Here is a 20583-nt window from a genome sequence, read left to right on the forward strand (position 1 = left end):
CATAAGGTTCACTGTTGGTGTTGTACAGTCTGTAGATTTTGACAAATAGATCATGACATGCACTGACCATTATGGTACCATCCAAAATCTGTCTCCTATAATAATTTCATACCACCTCCTGCTGCTACTGTGGGTTGGCACCAAGCCCTAAGGAAAAGAAGAGAGAGAATGCCATTGGCAATCAGGACAAGTTTTAATAATCATGCGAGCTTGGACAAGTGTTAAATGAAACTATTAAGACTGCGAGTGTTCTGCTGAAAAAAAGCATGATCAACTTGAGCTGGCAAAATGCAGGAAAGTCTGCAAACCACATCTGTGGTTGTACCAGAGCATCAGCTCAAGCGTTCCCTTCTGATAAGGGACCAGGTAACCGAGAATGAGAGCGAATATGGGGGATGTAAAGAGGGTGCTGATGGGCACAGAGGAGCTCCTGTGCGGTAAGAAATGAGGCTGGTAAAGATTCACTAGTAATGCCCTTCACATGTGCAAGATCTAAGTGAGTAATGCTAACTCTATTTATGTCTCGGTGAGGAAAAGCTTGTAAAGCCATTGGGGCACCTAACTCCACCTGTTGCGTAGTTTAAAAATGTTCCTGGATTTTGTATTGCCAGTTTTGCATGGCATCTTGCTACACTGTAGCTGTCTTTTCAGTTTTTTTTTTTTTGAACCCTCTGTAGAGACAGTAGTTGCATGAAGCAAGGGCTTAGAGACAACAATAGGTAATTTTTTTTTCTTGCTTCTAAAGGGTTTATTGTCACAGATGATCTGGTAAATTTTTTTTAAAATTATACTTTAAGTTCTGGGGTACATGTGCAGAACATGCAGGCTTGTTACATAGGTATACACGTGCCTTGGTGGTTTGCTGCATCCATCACTCTGTCATATGCATTACGTATTTCTCCTAATGTTATCCCTCCCCAATCCCCCCACCCCTTGCTATACCTTCCCTAGTCCACCCCCGGCCCCCTCACAGGCCCCAGTGTGTGATGTTCCCCTCTCTGTGTCCATGTGTTCTCATTGTTCAACACCCATTTACGAGTGAGCACATGCGGTGTTTGGTTTTCTGTTCTTGTGTCAGTTTGCTGAGACTGGTGGTTTCCAGCTTCATCCATGTCCCTGCAAAGGACATGAATTCATCCATTTTTATGGCTGCATAAAAAATATGGAACTCTTCATGAATTTGCGTCATCCTTGCGCAGGGGCCATGCTAATCTTCTCTGTATCGTTCCAATTTTAGTAAGTGTGCTGCTGAAGCCAGCACAACAATAGATACATTTTAACAGGCATAGTTTGTAAAGAATTCAGGAGCTTCAAGGCTGGTAAATGGAAGCTGATATTACCAATAAAGTCAGCTATTGCCACTTGCCAATCAAGATCACGAGCTAGGAGAGTCTGAAATTGTTCCTCGCTTATTGGTAGGAAAAGAGTAGCAGGGTTATATCTCGACAATTGGATGCAACATCGGTGCCCCTTTATGAGAAGAGAAGCTATTAAGTCTGTGGTCTTTTGTCTATGTTTAGAGGGGTTATGAGACAGGTAAATAGCTCATAAAGTACAGAAATGACAAAAGATAAAGCCTACCTATTAAACTAAGGCATGGAAGGGATGGATATTTTAAGTCAGTTTTTTTTTTTTTTTTTTTTTTCTTGAAAGTTGCCAGGATAATAAACCTGCATTGAGTTAGCTGTTGCCTATAAAAAGAAAAAGAAATCCAAATTTCTTTTTTTTCTTTTTTTTTTTTTTTTTTTTTTTAAAAGACGGGGTTTCACCATGTTGGTCAGGCTGGTTTTGAACTCCTGACCTGAGGTGATCCACCCGCCTTGGCCTCCAACATGCTTGGATTACAGGCGTGAGCCACTACGCCTGGCCTTAAGTGAATTTTAACCATATTTTGGCCCTTGAAAGTTATTGGAATGAGACTGCAAGTCACCAGGATAACAAACCTATATTGAGTTAGCTTAAGTGTGTTTAAAAAAAAAACAACAACAACAACAGAAAACCCCAAAAACATTTTTAAATATCTTTAGGTGTTGGCCATTTTCTTGGATTTGCTGTTAGCTAGAATGTCTTGGAAGTGAGCTGCTTTCCCCTGCCCTGGGCTCCTTGGGCAGCCTCTGTTTTAACAGCCTGCCTCCTGCTGCCCTTATACTACAAGTGGCAGCAAGAGGCCAGAGAAAGACCAGGTGGTAAAGTGCATGTATGTGTGTGCGGAGCCAGGAGGCAAGAGGGTAAACCAACCCCCCCCCACCCCCGCCCCAGGCCACCGACGCTTGGAGCCAGCCCTGTTGGGTAAGGCACTGAAAACATACTGGGCTTTTTATTATTCTTACTATCCCCAAGCAGAGAGGCTCAGGGGAGGAGCAGACATGCAGCATAGGGTCTGCTTTGAAGTTTCCCGCCACAGGTTCTGAAGATGACAGCAGCTGGAAAGCTTGTCCTCCTCAGCCTAGTTAGCATTTAATACACGACTATGGGACAGTGCCCCTTATTAGCAGGCTTCTCCCCTAGAGCTCTGTACTCTAGCTGCTCCACACCCCTCTGCCTACTTTAGGCTAATAAGGTCAGGGTGCACGTGGACTGTTTCTTAGCCCTTTCTCCAGGGGACCAGGGAAGACAAGGAATTGCTTGTCGGCTGAGACACGCGAGGGGTGGCAGAAGTAGGAAAAGCCACAGCACAGAAGCAGCAGACTGCTTTCTGGGCACAGTGACTGAGGCACCTGACTGGTGAAGAGGATTCTTAGGACTGGGCTGGAGCTGCCTGAAGCCACCCGGGACTCGGTCTGTGCCTCTCGGCCTCCGCTCTGTCACCACAAACGCAGAAGGTGGCAACTTGCCTAGACTGCCAGTGACTGAATGGGCACTCTATGGCATCTTAGCGACTCTCCTGCGCCAGGCCTCTGTGGGCAGCAAGGAAGCCAGAGCTTTCTGAGATAAAGCCCAGGAGGCAGCATGCAACTTTCCCTTATACTCCAGGGAAACAGAAAAAAGACAAGGCCAGGAAGGCCAATGCTGGAAGCAGGAAGTGAGAACTTGCTTATCAGGAAAACAGTCATCCTCAGCCACTTTCTTCCCTCCTGGAGGCACCCCTCCGACAGGGAAGTCTGTCGAGGAGACTTGGCCACCCGATCATATAGATGGTTCGCTGATTGGGGGCCTTATCCAAGAACCATCCCTGGGGCAGCCTCCAATCTCCTCAAGGGGGATGGGAGGTGCTGTTGGCTGGACAGGGCCAACAGATGCAGGTTCCTTTAAGGGTGGAGGAAAATAAGGCAATGGCTTTTCCATTTGGGGAGGAAAAGGTCTGTCCTTATTCTCACTAGAAAAAATATCTTCCTTATTCCCCATACAAGGGAATGAAGGCAGGAGAGGAGTTTCTCCCTGTTGTTCTGGTTCCTGCTTTTCCTTCTCCGTTAAATCTCCTGAATTCCCTTCAGATGGAGAAGATGGGCAGTCTGACTCACCGCAATTTGGTAAAGAGGATACAACACAGAAGATACAACACAGAGCATACCAGTGCCCAGGTGGTCAAAATAGTAACGCTAGCAAAGTGACCTTGCTCGTATCCTTTTTTCAGGCAGCAACCTATCTGCTCCTGTAACTCTAAGTTTCCTTGATCGGGAAACCAATGGCATTCCTGCTGAATTAATGCCTTGTGTAGAGCTCCAGGCTCTGCAGTGCACTTAAGTAGCTGTTGCACTGTTTTAAAAATTACTTTCTGCTCTTTGGTCATTTCTTGACCCATGATAACCTATCCCCTGATCCTTTCCGCTTGCATCCCATCCTCCTGATGGGAGTCAGGACTGTCCCTTACCGGGATTCCCCAAAAATTGATGAGCTCTCCTCCTTCATGCATAACTTCAAGGCGACCACATCGCGGGCACCACTTGCAGAGCTTCTAGCTTGCAGTGAAGGCCGAGAATGAAGTACTCAGACAGTTCCAGCTGAGCAGGGCTAGCGGGTAGCTCTTCTGAGAGAGTCCGCCCTGGCAGCAGCTGTCCACCAAGTGTTTATTGAAGGGGTTTGTATTAACTACAAACATCCACTAGATGGTCATTTGAGGTGGGGTGCTGAGGCATGAAGATGATGAGGATGAAAACCTTTATGATAATCCACTTCCATTTAATGAATAGTATCTTCTTTCCTTTATGATTTCTTAACGTTTTCTTTTCTCTAGCTTATTTTATTGTAAAAATACAGTGTATAATACTTCTACAAAATGTGTTAATTGACTTGTTTATGTATCAGTAAGGTTTCCAGTCATCAATAGGCTATTAGCAGTTAAGTTATACACAGGTTTCAATTGCATGGTGGCAGTGTCCCCAACCCCCAGTTGTTCAGGGATCAACAGTAAATAAATAAACAAAACACACATTTACATGCACACATGTATCTGTATTCTATTGGTTCTGTTTCTGTGAATGCTGATTTGTACACTGACACATCACATGTCACACACTTACACATATGCCCAAAGTGAACAGCACAGGAACACAGGCCAGTGCTGATTCCACCATGACCCAGCATTTATAAGTTTACCACCTTGTTCAATGCATCTCCAAAATGTGTAAGGTGAGTAATAGAATTCTGCTTTTATTAATGTGAAAATCGGGGTTCAGAGAGGTTTGCTATATTGTAAAAGTTGCCTAATGACACGTATCATGAACCAGCGATTGAGAATACATGTATCTAGACTGTAGTGCAGAAGATTTTGGATTACAGTTCCTACCTGTGATTCCACTTAAGTTTGATAAGTGCTATAATAGTGTATAAAGACAATGCTGTGTACTCAGAGAGGGGTAGAATGTTCTGTCTAGAGTGGTAGGGCCAGAGAGGATTAACCACAAACTCATTTTGGTTAAATGATAAAGATAGACTTCTTGAAAAAATTATCCAAAAAATTGGCCAGGCGGAGTGGTTCACGCCTGTAATCCCAGCACTTTGGGAGGCTGAGGCGGGCAGATCATGAAGTCAGGAGATTGAGATTATCCTGGCCAACATGGTGAAACTCCGTCTCTACTAAAATACCAAAAAAAAAAAAAAAAAATAAAAATTAGCCAGGTGTGGTGGTATGTGTCTGTAATCCCAGCTACTTGGGAGGCTGAGGCAGGGGAATCTCTTGAACCCAAGAGGCAGAGGTTGCAGTGAGCCGCATCATGCCGTTGCACTGCAGCCTCGTGACAGAGCAAGACTCTGTCTCAAAAAAAAAAAAAAAAAAATTATCCAAAAAACCTTTCTTTCAAACACCCTTACAAATAATACTAAGTGACCTTGAAATTAAAATCCTCAACTTAGGCCTTATTTTAAGCCTTAGGGAATGTGAGACGTAATCAGTTCCATTCTTTGAACTCGGGACATGGAAGATGATAGTGTAAATAATAAAACTCAAATTATCTGATGGATTTCTTTTTTTTCTCTAGCAGAATTGTATCCAGTACATGTAAACAGAGTCTATACCCAGAGACACAAAGAGTGATAGTTTTCAGGAAGCATAGTTTTTTTTGTAAGACAGAGTTTCACTCTTGTTTCCCAGGCTGGAGTGCAATGGCGTGGTCTCCTGTGCTCAAGCGATTCTCCTGTCTCAGCCTCCCAAGTAGCTGGGATTACAGGCATGCGCCATCACACCTGGCTAGTATTTGTATGTTTAGTAGAGATGGGGTTTCACCATGTTGGCCAGGCTAGTCTCAAACTGTTGACCTCAGGCGATCTACCTGCCTCAGCCTCCCAAAGTGCTGGGATTACAGGTTTGAGCCACCACACCTGGCCAAAAACATGCTTTTTTTGAAAGCAAGATGACATTCATGGAAGACAAAACTGCAGGATTTGTATTATGTTTTTGAGATCAGAGGAGAGAAGAGGGAGAGGGTGCCAGGGAGAGAAGGTTAGGTTTAGATATCCAGAAAATTGAGGAGAAACTTGTTCCCTTCTTCTGTTCATCTTTTTCCTGGTAATTACGCCTCAGATATTGCAGAAAACAGTCACATCTTACATTTATTTATGGCTTTTATAAATTGACTAATATAAATATTATTAGCAAGAATAATATTTAATGCTTACTCTAAACTTGTCATCCATTATTTGTATTCCTCTAGAAGTGTGGAAATTGGAGAAGGAAAGATTGTACAAATCTCCCAAATTAACACTGTGTTCTATTTACCTCTGTGACTTAAGAACTGGAGACTGGATACAAAGTCATTTGCCTTTTCACTCTCTTGTTAAACAGTAGCAGCGGAGGGGCCCATTCTAATTTATTTAGAAAGCCACAAGTATGAGCAACACATATCCACAACCTCACAAATACTCAAATAGTTGAGCCAGTACTTCCTGATGGGAGTAACCCAGCCATTACAAAATACCCTATCAAAGGGTAGAAAACAAGCGTAATGGTTCCACAGCGGTCACGCGCATGTGTACACGTGTAGTCTGCGTGTCTCTGAGTGTATGCATTCATATATTTTTTTTCTGTTTGTTTTTGAGATGGAGTCTTGCTCTGTTGCCCAGGCTGGAGTGGAGTAGAGTGATCTGGGCTCACTGCAACCTCCACCTCCCAGGTTCAAGCGATTCTCCTGCCCTCAGCCTCCTGAGTAGCTGGGATTACAGGTGTGCGCTACCACACCCAGCTAATTTTTGTATTTTTAGTAGAGACGATGTTTCACCATGTTGGTCAACCTGCTCTCAAACTTCTGACCTAGTGATCCGCCCACCTCAGCCTCCAAGTGCTGGGATTACAGGCGTGAGCCACCGCTCCCAGCCACATTCATAGATGTTAATCCTTTACATATTTAAGTATTTTTAGGTCCTAAACAAATCTTTGAATACCAAATCATATTTTCAGCATAAGACCAGTTCTCTTGGTTCTGACATAATTAGCAGATTTTTTTTATCGTATTAAAAAGAAGAGATGGTGGTGCCAGTAAGGGCTCAGTGGCTTTTGCCTTTCATGGCTGGGATTATATTAAGGAGAGACAGTTTCATCCCATGGTGAATTTGGAATAAACATAACTAGGACACAGATATGTGAAGCCGTGTCATACATTCTGGTCTGATGTGGGTTCCTCTTGGACATTATGTGGATCCTACAACACAATCAAGTTTATTCCAGGTAAACTGGGCTCTGGGCAGGTGGAGATTTCGTGAAGTAAGGCAGAGGAAAGCACCTATTGCTCCAAAAATATAGCCCTAATCCAAACTTCTCTCCAGGAGAGACCTCGCCTTCTCATGTTGTACTTTCTAAATGACTGTCTCTGGATGAGCCTCTGCTGCTTATAACTGTGGGCGGGAATGTCTTACTGGGTTGTGCATGGGGTATCTTATAACACAGGCAAGGGTACCATATTTATGGCTCCCCTCTCCCTGTGGAGATGTCATTATCATGTCACCTGTAAGAAGAGTGACACTGTCTACAAGGAGAGACTGGGACATTTCCACAGAAGACTGCCACTTCTGTCCCAGGTGCAAATTATAATAATCAGTTGTTGGTGTTAATGAGGTGGGCTTGATGAGCCACCACACCTGGCCTCATTTAATTTCATAAAAGCACATATATTCTATCACCCTATTCTACCATCAGAATTTTACTGGAATTACCTATGTTCTTTTCATACTATAGATTAGACCTAAAACTGATCCCCACTTCACTCCCTACTGCTGCTTTGATTTCTGTTTTCCTGCACACACAATGGGCCACACCTGAAAAAATCACAAGGCTGACTTCAGGAATCAGTTTTGATTTCTGCTGTTGTACCTTAAAAAAAATTTCTACTTGGCTGGGCGTGGTGGCTCACGCCTGTAATCCCAGCTCTTTCGGAGGGTGAGGTGCGTGGATCATGAAGTTAGGAGATTGAGACCATCCTGGCCAACATGGTGAAAGCCGTCTCTACTAAAAATACAAACGTTAGCTGGGCATGGTGGTGCATGCCTGTAATCCAAGCTACTCAGGAGGCTGAGGCAGGAGAATTGCTTGAACTTGTGCGGCGGAGGTGGTGGTGAGCTGAGATCACACCACTGCACTCCAGCCTGGTGACAGTGAGACTCCGTCTCAAAAAAAAAAAAATTCAACTTTTATTTTAGATTCAGGGAGTACATGTACAGGTTTGTTCCATAGGTATAATGCACGATGCCAAGGTTTGGGGTACAAATGATCCTGTCACCCAGGTGGTGAGCATGGTATCCAACAGGTATTTTAGCTCTTAACTCCACTCTGCGTGCTCTCCAATAGTCCCACTGTCTGCAGTTTCCATCTTTATGTCCATGTGTACCATGGTGTACCCTTATGGTGTTGTGGAACTTACACATGAGGAAAGGACTTTCTTGAATTCGTGTACATGGCTCAATAGAAATGGTTAGAACTGATAGAGAGCCTGCCAGGCCCATGCCTGTAATCCCAGCACTTTGGGAGGCAGGGGCAGGTCAATCACTTGAGGTCAGGAGAACTGACAGAGACCTTAATTACCTGGTTGCTATGTTTTCAACTGGGATTCCAGGAAGGAATCTCTAGTTAGATTCCCATAGTATTTACAACTGATCCTTCCTTCCTGCTGTTGGCTGATGGGAGCAAAGCTCCACCCAGATTACCTATCTCAGTTAGGTTCTTTGAAACTCAGGCTACTTCAGGGATTAAAAACTATGGAATTTTCTCTGTAAAAGTGACTGTTACTTTAGTATAGGCTAATCCCATTTCTCCTTTAAATATCATCTCTTTTTTAAAAAATTATTTTTTTTTGAGACAGAGTCTCGCTCTGTCGCCAGGCTGGAGTGCAGTGGTGCGATCTTGGCTCACCGCAAACTCTGCCTCCCTGTTCAAGCAATTCTTCTGCCTCAGCCTTCCAAGTAGCTGGGACTACAGGTGCATGCCACCATGCCCAGCTAATTTTTTGTATTTTAGTAGAGACGGGATTTCACCATGTTGGCCAGGATGGTCTCAATCTCCTGACCTTGTGATCCACCTGCCCTGGCCTCCCAAAGTGCTGGGATTACAGGTGTGAGCCACTGTACCTGGCCTTTAAAAAAAATTTTAGACTCGGGGTACATGTGCAGGTTTTTACCTGGGTATATTGTGTGATGCTGAGGTTTGGGGTACAAATGATCCTGTCACCCATGTACTGAGCATGGTACCCAGTGGTTTCTTTTCAACCCTTGCCTCCCTTTATGTGTTTTCACTGCCTCTTATGTTTTAGCCTTTGATGACTGCTTAACTGATTTTCTCCCAGAAGTCAGCTTTAAAATTTAATCCCATTCCAGAAGTTTACTGACCATTTATAAGGCCAGAAATGTAAACAGAAAGCATATTGATTGGAAAGAACAAAATATAACTGGCCCTATTTGCAGATTATATTATTTTCTACATAGAAAATTCAAAGGAATTTACAAACAAGAATGTCACAACACACACATCCAGTGAAGCAGTTAAGTTTAAATGTAGTACATTTAATTAAAACTATAAAACGATGAAAACTGATGAAATCAAAGACCTACATAAATCAAGATACATATTATGCTTATGGAGTGGAAGGCTCAGTAAAGATTTCCATTCTTCACCCAGTGAAATAAAGGCTTAATGCAATTTCGATCAAAATTTAAGCAGGGCTGATCCAAAAATTTATATTAAAAAGCAAAGAAGGTATAATAGCTAAATGAATTTTGAAAATAAGTAACAGGTCAGGTGTGGTGGCTCACGCCTGTAATTCCAGCATTCTGGGAGGCCAAGGTTGGAGGATTCCTTGAGCTCAAGAGTTTGAGACCAGCCTGGGCAACACAGCAAAACCATCTCTACTAAAAATACAAAATTAGCTGAGTGTGGTGACACACACCTGTAGTCTCAGCTACTCGGCTGGCAGACTCATTAGATTCTGGGAACTTGAGGCTGCAGTGAGCTGTGACTGCGCCATTGTACTCCAGCCTGGGTGACAGGAGTGAGACCCTGCCTAAAAAATAAAAATAAAGTGAGAGGAATCACTACATAGCTACAGTAATCAAGACAGTGTGGCACTGATAGAGGGATAGATGCATAGACTGATGGAAAGGAAGAACGTTCAGAAGCATACAAGTAGGCCAAGCAATTTAATGGAGAAAAAACATTTTTTTCAATGAATAGCATTGTAAAAGTAGACATCCAAAAAATAAACCTTGACCTAAAGTTTATTCCTTATAGAAAATTAACTCGGCCAGGTATGGTGGCTCATGCCCGTAATCCTAGCACTTTGGGAGGCCGAGGTGGGTGGATCACCTGAGGTCAGGAGTTTGAGACCAGCCTGACCAACATGGTGAAACACTGTCTCTACCAAAAACACAAAAAATTAACCAGGCATGGTGGTGCATGCCTGTAATCCCAACTACTCAGAAGGCTGAGGCAGGAGAACTGCTTGAACCAAGGAGGCGGAGGTTGTGGTGAGCCAAGATTGCACCACTGCATTCTAGCCTGGGCAACAAGAGCGAAACTCTGTCCTCTGTCTCAAAGCAAAACAAAACAAAAAACTCAAAATGTATCATAGAGCATATAATTTTCACATTCAGCTTTAAAATTTGTATTTGAAATAAACTGAAAACAATATTTTTAACATGCAAGTAACTGACAAAGGATTTGTGTCCAGAATATAACACAAAAAAATAAGAAAAAAATCCATTATGAAAAAACGATAAAGAATAGATTAGTAATTGCCAGGGGTTAGGGATGGGAAATGAGGAGAGGACAGGAAGATGGGTGTGACTATAAATGGATAGAACAAGGGACCTTTGTGGTGTTACAAGTTTTATATATTGTTTGTTGAGGGTGACACTTATCTGCACATGAGATAAAACCGTGTAAAACTATACAGACACATACACAAGTGCACATAAAACTGATAATGTTTGTGGATTGTACCTATGTTAAATTTGACACTGTCTATTACATAACATGTTACCATTAGGAGAAACGAGGCGTAGGGTACAAGGACTAAATAGTACCATAGGATATTATTTGTGTAACTTCCTATAAATCTATAATTGTTTCTAAGAAAAACATTTTTTAAAGTTCTAGTAGAAAAAAACAGAGATAATATATGAATAGACTATTCACAGAAAATGAAATTGGAGGAAACATTTTTTTTTTTTTTTTTTGAGATGGAGTCTCACTCTGTCGCCCAGGCTGGAGTGCAGTGGCATGATGTCGGCTCATTGCAACTTTTGCCTCCCAGGTTCAAGTGATTCTCATGCCTCAGCCTCCCAGCCAGCTGGGATTACAAGCAAATGCCACCACGCCCAGCTAATTTTTGTACTTTTAGTAGAGACAGGTTTCCACCATGTCAGCCAGGGTGGTGTCAAACTCCTGACCTCAAATGATCCGCCTGCCCTGGCCTCCCAAAGTGCTGGGATTATAGGTGTGAGTCACCACTGTGCCTGGCTGCAACATAATTATATGAGAGGCCTGCATATAAAACATCTGTGGAACAGGATGAAGTGAATTTTTCACTTTCCACTGGGCCCTTACCTGGCATACATAAAATCACCAGCATCTGCATCCCCACTTATTGATCCAGAAATAAAGCAAGTTTTGTTGACATATATAGCAATTGCTCCTACTCTAACACCAGTAACTATCCTTGGCTTGACATATTAGAATGTAAACCACATTTTATAGTATGCATGAATGGTCTCTTTCCCACACTCCAAAGCCAACCCAAATGAAGGTAGATTTTTTTTCCCCAAATGGATAGTCAGTTATCCCAATAATAATTGTTTTGTTCCTATGTGCCTTTGAACCAGAAAAAAAATTTAGGATGAAATTAAAAATTCCCTGAAATAAATGCTAAAGTATTGCTGATTTTATTATTCCAATTAACATGAAGAGACAGTAAACAAAATAATACCTTGTCAGGCATGTTTTGTGTAAAGAGAATTTTCTGTAAATGTTAGGATCTTATCAAGATTAAGAAGCCATTTTAAGATTGTTTCTCCAGGCCCAGGTTTCCCCCATCCATCTGATTATTTTAGAGAAATTAGGAAAAAAAAAAGGCAAGAAAAAAAAATTTAAAAACTGATATAATTAATTTGGACAACCAGCTTTGTCACCACTGTTATATTTGCTTTTACTCTTTTATTAAAGAAATATTACAGATAAATATAACAACTCCCACCAAACCTTTTCCACGTCCCAAAAGGCAACCAATGTTGTATATGGATCCATGACCAATATATAGTACTGTTCTTTCCACAACGTTATTAAATGATACAAATGTTATACTGTGTTCTGTTATGCACTTTAATTTTTTCTCTCAATATTATATATTGTAATCTATCCATGTAACTATATGTAGATTTTGTTTCTCTCTAAATTCTGTATAGTATTTTATCACAGAAATAATCAAATGTATTCATCTGTTCCACAGTTGATAAAAATTTGTTATATCCAATTGTGGGCAGTACAAACCATGGTTCAGGAACACGGTGATCTGTATCTCTTTGTGTACATTTGTAGGTGCCTGTGAGGCCAGTACACCAAAATTCAATGGACTATTCCATGTTTATGTGCTTTTAAAGAAATCCTTTACCCTAAAGTAATACATTCTACTTTCATCATAGTTTTAGAATTTTGCTTTTTATATTCTGGTCTTTAGTTGGATTTTATTTTTATATGTAAGGTAGAAAGCTAAAATTTTTCTCCTATGAACCTTCCATTTATTAAATAAGCCATTCATTCCTCAGTGATTTCAATAGCACTGTCAGACACAGAATTCCTGTATCTGGTTGGATTTTTGTATCGATCCTCATTATCTTACTACTGCTTGATTTATTCACTAACACACTGTTTAAATGACAGCAGCTTTAAATAAGTATGTGATATATCTAATATTAGAGCGTGTCTTCTCCATTTTGCTTTGTCAAATTTGTTTCAGCTATTTGTGTTTATTTACTTTTCCATATAAAATTTTTGGATAAGTTTGTAAAGTTCTTTAAAACTGATGTAAACTTTCAGTGGAAGTATATTAAACTTAGAGATTTGGGAGAGAAATTATATTTTGACAGTGTCAAGTCTTTTCAGACAAAATGCCATTTTCAGGTGTTCTTTTGTGCCCTTCAATATGTTTTGTGACTTTATAAATACCTCATAATTCATTTTTGTGTTGATTCTTAGGTTTTTCTACCAACATATTTTCTAATTAACTATTTCTTGTACAAAAGTTACTTTTATAGTTCTTCATTGACTCTTGGTTTTCCCAATCTTGTTTTCCTTACTTTATACATTGGCCAGGAGCTCAAGTATTGTGTTGTTATGCTGATGGCAGATATCTTGTTTCAGATTTCAATGAGAATGCTGATTAAATATGATCAATAAGATGTCTGCTGAAAGTTTCTGATAATCAGCTTTTTCATTATAGAATTTGTCACCTTGGTAGAATTCTCCAATGTTTCATAAATTTGTGGCTTTTTCAGAAGGCTATTCCACATTCATAGGCTTCTACTCTAGAAATGATCATGTAATATGCAATGAGGTGTTAATTCCTTCAGAAAGCTTTGCCATGTTCACATATTCATAGGGTTCTAATGAGTATGAATTCTCTGGTGTCTAACAAGGTGTGACTTCTGGCTGAAAGCCTTGCCACACTCAATACAGTGATAGGGCTTCTCACCTGTATGTTTTCTCATATGAAGTGTAAGAGATGAGATTTGAGAGAAGGCTTTTCCACATTTACTACAGTCAAAGGGTTTCTCACCTGTGTGTCCTCGTATATGTATAGTAAGGGATGAGCTTTGGGAGAAGGCTTTTCCACATTTATTACATTCATAGGGTTTTTCACCTGTATGACCTCTCATGTGCACAATAAGGGAAGTTCTTTGAGAGAAGGCTTTCCCACATTCATTACATACATAGGGCTTCTCACCTGTGTGACTTCTCATATGTAAATTAAGCAGTGAGCACTGAGAGAAGGCTTTACCGCATTTATCACATTCATAAGGCTTTTCCCCTGTGTGACTTCTCAAATGGAGGGTAAGGGATGCAATTTGAGAGAAGGCTTTACCACATTCATTGCAATCATAAGGTTTCTCTCCAGTATGAACTTTTTGATGTGTAATAAAGTTTTGCTTTTGGCTGAAGGCTTTACCACATTCATTGCATTCATAGGGTTTCTCTCCAGAATGAATTTTTTCATGAGCAATGAGATTTGATTTCTGGCTAAAGGCTTTCCCACATTCCTTACATATATAGGGTTTTTCCCCAGTATGAATTCTCTGGTGTCTAACAAGATTTGACATCTGTATAAAAGCTTTCCCACATTCATTACACTCATAAGGTTTCTCTCTAGTGTGGATTTTCTGGTGTGTAATGAAGTTTTTCTTGTGGCTGAAGGCTTTTCTGCATTCCTTACATTCATAGGGTTTCTCACCAGTGTGACTTCTCATATGTACAGTAAGGGCTGAGCTCTGGGAGAAGGCTTTTCCACACTCATTACATTCGTAGGGTTTTTCACCTGTATGAATTCTAACATGTATAATAAGCATGGAAAACTGAGAGAAGGCTTTACCACATTTATCACACTTATAAGGTTTTTCTCCTGTATGACTTCTCATATGAAGAGCAAGGGATGCAATTCGAGGGAAGGCTTTACCACATTCATTACATGCATAAGGTTTCTCCCCAGTATGAACTTTCTGATGTGCAATGAGGCTTTGCTTCTGGCTGAATGCTTTTCCACACTCATTACATTCATAAGGTTTCTCTCCAGTATGAATTTTTTCATGATCAATGAGATTTGATTTCTGGCTGAAGGATTTCTCACATTCCTTACATGCATAGGGTTTCTCTCCAGTATGAATTCTTTGATGTCTAATAAGATTTGACATTTTAATGAAAGCTTTACCACATTCATTACATTCATAAGACTGCTCCCTACCATGAATTTTATAATGTTTAATAAGTTTTTCCTTGTGACTAAAGGCTTTTCTACAGTTACTACATTCATAGGGCTTCTCTCCAGTATGAATTCTCAGATGTCTGATGAGGTCCAAAGTTTGATTGAAGCCTTTTCCACAATGATTACACTTAAAGGGGGTAATGACAAAATGGGATGAGCTATTACCATATGATTTCACAGGTTCATTATATTCACAATGTTCCTTTCTTATAAGGCATTTCACATTATTATGACAGTCAAAATTATGTTCTAAACACTTCCCAAATAAGTTATACTCATAGAGGTTGTGTCTAGAAGGGAAAAAATCAGAGTTCAGAGGAAATACATTTGCAAATTTCTTATGACATTCATTGCCTTTTTCTTCAGTCAGTGTTTTCTGGAATTTTTCTTCAACTTGTCTCAAAAGTCTGTCCTGGCTTTTCTGATGCTCATCAACTCCCCATATTTCTCCTAAAATAGATTGCAAATAAATATCACTTATGAATTTTTTTCCAATATTGTAGTATGAAAAACATTTTCGGATTGATCCTTGGTTTAAGGCCTAGTCTCCCATGATAACAAAATTTTCAAGTGCATAAATCTCTTATCACTGAAGTTTTGAGATTGAAATTCAGGAAAGGAAATATGAGTAGAGTTGTGTGTATGTGTGTGTGTCTGTGTGTTTTATTTTTTAGACAAAGTCTCACTGTGTTGCCCAGGTTGGAATGTAGTGGCATGATCTCGGCTCACTGCAACCTCTGCCTCGTGGGTTCAGGCTATTCTCCTGCCTCAGCTTTCTAAATAGCTGGGATTACAGGCACCCACCACCAAGCCTGGCTAACTTTTGTATTTTATTAGAGACGAAGTTTCACCATGTTAGCCAGGGTAGTCTTGAACTCCTGACCTCAGGTTGATCTACCCGCCTTGGCCTCCCAAAGTGCTGGGAATACAGGCATTGAGACACCACATCCAGTCTAGGCATATATATTTATAAATAGAAATAGCTTTGATTGCTTTAAAAAGGATCTGATAGCAAACAAATAGGTAAATAAATAGGAGATGCAGAATGTACAAATAAAGTAAGAAATAATGATAGAGAAAAAACCAGAAAGCTAAAAATTATAAGATCATTTTGCAGGACTCTATTAAAATACATTTTTATAATCTCAGCACTTTTTCTGAAAATTGTAAATTACCAAAACTGACTCTAGAAGTTGCAGAAAACTTATCTAAACCAATTTCTGTAAAATGAACAAGAAATATGAAAACTCCCTAAAAACAAAAAGAAAAAACCCAGAGATCCACATGAAAATTCTAACAGATTTAAAGGACAACTCCTATGCTGTTTAAAATGTTGCTTAAAAAAAAGAGAAAAATTCCCAATATTTTTGTGTATGAAACAAACATTAATAGCAAAACCTGACAAAGATAACATACCAAAAAAGCAAACTATCCAATTTCATTCATGAAAACCAATGTAAAAAATTCTATGTAAAACATCAAAATGACCTAAAAGAATTGACCCAGAAGTACATTAAATCTAAAATACACCACATTTGAGTTGAGTACATTTTTTCCAGGAATATGTTTTAATAATAGAAAGTACATTACTATAAGTAAATCATTAATGAAAAATGTCATTTGTAAAAATGAAAAATATCAAGTGATCATTTCTGTAGATATTAAGATCATAAAACTCAACATCTATTTTCTATTAAAAAATCCATTACAAAATAGGAACACATAACATTTAATTTGAGAATAAAGTACAGTATAGCCGAAACACCAGCACTTTACTCAATGGAAAACATCCAGAAGCATTCACATTTAAGTCAGAAATAAGAAAAGATGAGTTGTCACCACTTATTGCAGTACTGGGTAGTACAATTAAAAAAGAAATAAATCAGAGGCATGAAACTTAAGAAAAGATAGGCAAGTGCAAGTGGGTCACTTTGGGAGGCTGAGGCAAACAGATCTCTTCAGCCCAGGAGTGTTTAAGACAAGACTGAGCAACATGGCAAAACCCCGTCTCTACAAAAGATACAAAAATTAGCTGGGTGTAGTGGTACATGCCTGTAGTCCCAGCTAGTAGGGAGGCTGAGATGGGAGGATCACCTAAGCCTGGAAGGTCAAGATTGCAGGGAGCTGAAAGCACACTACTGCTCTCTAGCCTGGGTGAAAGAATAAGACCATGTCTCAAAAAAAAAAAAAAAAAAAAAAAAAAAGAAAAAAGAAAAGGACAATTAATATTGTTTGTCAGAAATAAAACTGTTTACCTGAAAAATCAAGTTCATCTGAACAATTATGAAAAGTGAGAAATTATATATGAATCAATATTCATTTTTAAAAACTTTCATATACAAACAACTACAGTCATTCCTCACTATTGGGAACTGGTCCCAGGACCTCCCATGGATACCAAAATCCATGGATGCTCAATCCCTTACATAAAATGATGCAGTATGTTCATATAACCTATGTGGATCCTCTGGTATACTTTAAATCATCTCCAGATTACTTATAATACTGAATACAATATACATGCTATATAAATCACTGATATAATTTTAAATTTGTATTTTTTTTATTGTTGCCTTTTTTCCCCTGAATATTTTCAATATGTAGTTACAGAAACCATGGATAGAAAGGGCTGACTATATTTAGAAATTATAGAATTAGAAACTACATTTACGATGGCAACAAAAAGTATGAAAAATATACAGAAATAAAAAATGTCCATAAACCATATGAAGAAAACCATGAACACAGAGACTTGAACAAATGGATCTGTGTTATGGATTGAATTGTGTGCCCCTAAAATAATACGTTCAAGTCCTAATTCCTAGTGCCTCAGAATGAGGCCTCATTTAGAAATAGAGTCGCTGAAGATGAAATTCGTTGAGATGAGATCAAAATGGAACAAAGTAAGCCCAAATACAACATGACTCGTGTTCTTATAAAAAGAATGCTACATGAAGAGACAAGAGACCCAGAAGAAACGCCATGCAAAGATGGAGAGAGAGTGGAGTTATGTTGCCACAAACCAAGGAATGTCTGGGAATACTAGAAGCTGAAAGAGGCAAGGAAGCTTCCCTCCAGGTTTCTCAGTTCTGGCCTCCAGAACTGTGGGAATAAGTTCCTGTTATTTCTAAAGTTACCCAGTTTGTGGTACTTTGTTTCAGCAGCCCTAGGAAACTAACACAAAAGGGATTAAAGCATTTTAGACAAAATTAACCTGCATAAAGATGACATTCACAGGTTAATATTATGAGTTTTAAAGGGGTTTCAGTAAAAATGGTTGAAAATAGAAGTAATAGCTCAAAGGAAAATAATACTGGGGTTGTCACCATAGAAGGGAAAAATGTGTAAGAGAAGAATTACTTTTCAATGTATATCCTTTTGTACTTGAAAAGTTTTGTTCTATGAGCAGGTGTAACAATATTGCAATATTGTTCTGAATACTGCAATAATCAATCAAATGAGAACAACCAATAGGAAGGTTAAAAACTGGATGACACAACTGGAACATAAAACTGGAGAAGCCCACCTAGGTTAACTGTATAGGGGCAAATATAGTGATCAGAAGGAAAAAAATAGTAAGAAGCTGAGGTTAAATATGGTATAATAAATACATGAGTTTAGCTCTGGTTCTCCCCAAAAGTGCACCTATAAGGGATCATTTAAAAGGCTTAAATGAAGATGAAGACCATAACAGACAACAAGGGATGACAGATGTAAATGTAATTTTAGCAGATGGAAGATGAAAGGATTGTTACCTAACAGAAGTGCTGAGAATGCTGCAACCCATGTGCCTGCAGACGAAGATGTCACAAAGCAAGTTCCTACTATGTAACTAAAGAAAGGCTGAGAAATTAGAGAAATCATGTACCTTGAAAGATGGAAATGAACAGGGGCCCTAAAAAACAAGCAAACTGAATGGAAGTCTATAAGGCAAACAATTACTTGCATTGTGCAATGAGGTGTCTATCACTCCTTTACCCTAGAGAAGATGGGAGACTACTCTCTGCTTCTGGAGAAATGCAACCAGACAGACTCTAAAGTCAGGAACACCAGGCAGAGGAATTCAGAGAAAATAAAGTGGCTCAAACAAGGAGAATAAGCAAAAGTCTACATACTTAAGGCTAACATATTCAGTTCCTATTGCAGCTTACTTCCAAAGGGAAAATGGAACTTTCCTCCTCTCTGCCAGCATCTGTTATCTTTTTGAATTAATAGCCATTATGACTGGTGTGAGATGGTATCTCATTATGGTGATTGGCATTTCTCTAACCATCAGTGATATTGAATTTAAGTTCCTTATAGATGCTGGACATTAGGCCTGTGTCAGATGCATAGTTTGCAAATATTTTCTCCCATTCTGTAGGTTGTCTGTTTATTGATAGTTTACATATATGATAATCTTGACTAAATGTATTACAACAAATATAAAAAAAGATAAAATCTATAATTCAAAATAGAAACATAGGCATACTTCAAAGATATTGTGGGTTCAATTCTACACCACCACAATAAAGTATGTTACATAACTTTGTTTTCCAGTGCATATAAAAGTTATGTTGGCCAGGTGTGGTGGCTCATGCCTGTAATCCCAGCAATTTGGGAGGCTGAGGTGGGCAAATCATTTGAGGTAATGGGTTTGAGACTGGCCTGGCCAACATAGTGAAACCCTGTCTCTACTAAAAATACAAAAAATTAGCCAGGCATGGTGGCAGGTGCCTGTAATCCCAGCTACTGGGAGGCTGAGGCAGGAGAATTGCTTGAAATCTGGAGGCAGAGGTTGCAGTAAGCCAAGATCGCACCACTGTGCTCTAGCCTGGGCGACTGAGTGAGACTCCGTGTCAAAAAAAAAAAAAAGTTAATACTATACTATAGTCTATTACGTAGACATGCATTGTATGGCGGGGCGTGGTGGCTCACACCTGTAATCCCAGCAATTTGGGAGGCTGAGGGCAGGCAAATCAGAAGGTCAAGAGATCGAGACCATCCTGGCCAACATGGTGAAACCCTGTCTCTACCAAAAATACAAATTAGCTGGGTATGGTGGCAAGTGCGTGTAGTCCTGGCTACTTGGGAAGCTGAGGCAGGAGAATCACTTGAACTTGGGAGGTGGAGGGTGCAGTGAGCTGAGATCGTGCCATTGCACTCCAGCCTGGGGAAAGAGCAAGACTCCACCTCACACAAAAAAAGTACATACCATAATTTTAAAATATTGCTAAAAAATGCTAACGATAGTCTGAACCTTTAGTGAGTCATAATCTTTTTGTTGGTAGGCGATCTTCCTCAATGTTGACGGCTGTTGACTGATCAAAGGGGGATTGCATAAAGTTGGGGTGGCTGTTGCAGTTTCTTAAAATAACAAGTCAACACTGATTGACTTTTCCTTTCACAAAAAGTTTCTCTGTAGCATGTGATGTTGTTTGATAGAACTCTACGCACAGAACTTCTTTCAAAATTGTAGTCACTCCTCTCAAATCCTACCACTGCTTTATCGATTACATTTATGGAATATTCTGAATCACTGATTTCCACAGTGTGCCTAGCATCTTCAAAGGAGTAGATTTTAAAGAAATGACTTTCTTTGTTCACCCATAAAAAGTAATCCTTATCCATGAACATTTAATCACAAGATTGCAGCCGGGCGCGGTGGCTCAAGCCTGTAATCCCAGCACTTTGGGAGGCCGAGGCGGGTGGATCA

At 39.7% G+C, this 20583-nt stretch overlaps 1 protein-coding gene and 1 non-coding gene across 4 annotated transcripts in view; both read right to left on the reverse strand.

Annotated features, from left to right (window-relative positions):
- Positions 1–1156: 1156 nt before the first annotated feature.
- On the reverse strand, positions 1157–1261 carry LOC119467960. Its single transcript, XR_005196595.1, has one exon. It is a non-coding gene; the product is annotated as a U6 spliceosomal RNA (small nuclear RNA).
- A 10782-nt stretch (positions 1262–12043) lies between these two features.
- Positions 12044–20583, reverse strand: part of ZNF569 (zinc finger protein 569) — a 59320-nt gene continuing 50780 nt past the window's right edge. For all 3 annotated transcript variants that reach the window (XM_017506421.2, XM_017506422.2, XM_017506419.2), the window contains exon 6: positions 12044–15338. In XM_017506421.2, coding sequence (XP_017361910.1) covers positions 13516–15338 — 1823 coding nt within the window. In that variant the 3' untranslated portion in view covers positions 12044–13515. The remainder of the gene's footprint in view (positions 15339–20583) is intronic.

The sequence above is a fragment of the Cebus imitator genome, unplaced genomic scaffold, assembly GCF_001604975.1.
Source record: "Cebus imitator isolate Cc_AM_T3 unplaced genomic scaffold, Cebus_imitator-1.0 Scaffold356, whole genome shotgun sequence".
Classification (NCBI taxonomy): Eukaryota; Metazoa; Chordata; class Mammalia; order Primates; family Cebidae; genus Cebus; species Cebus imitator.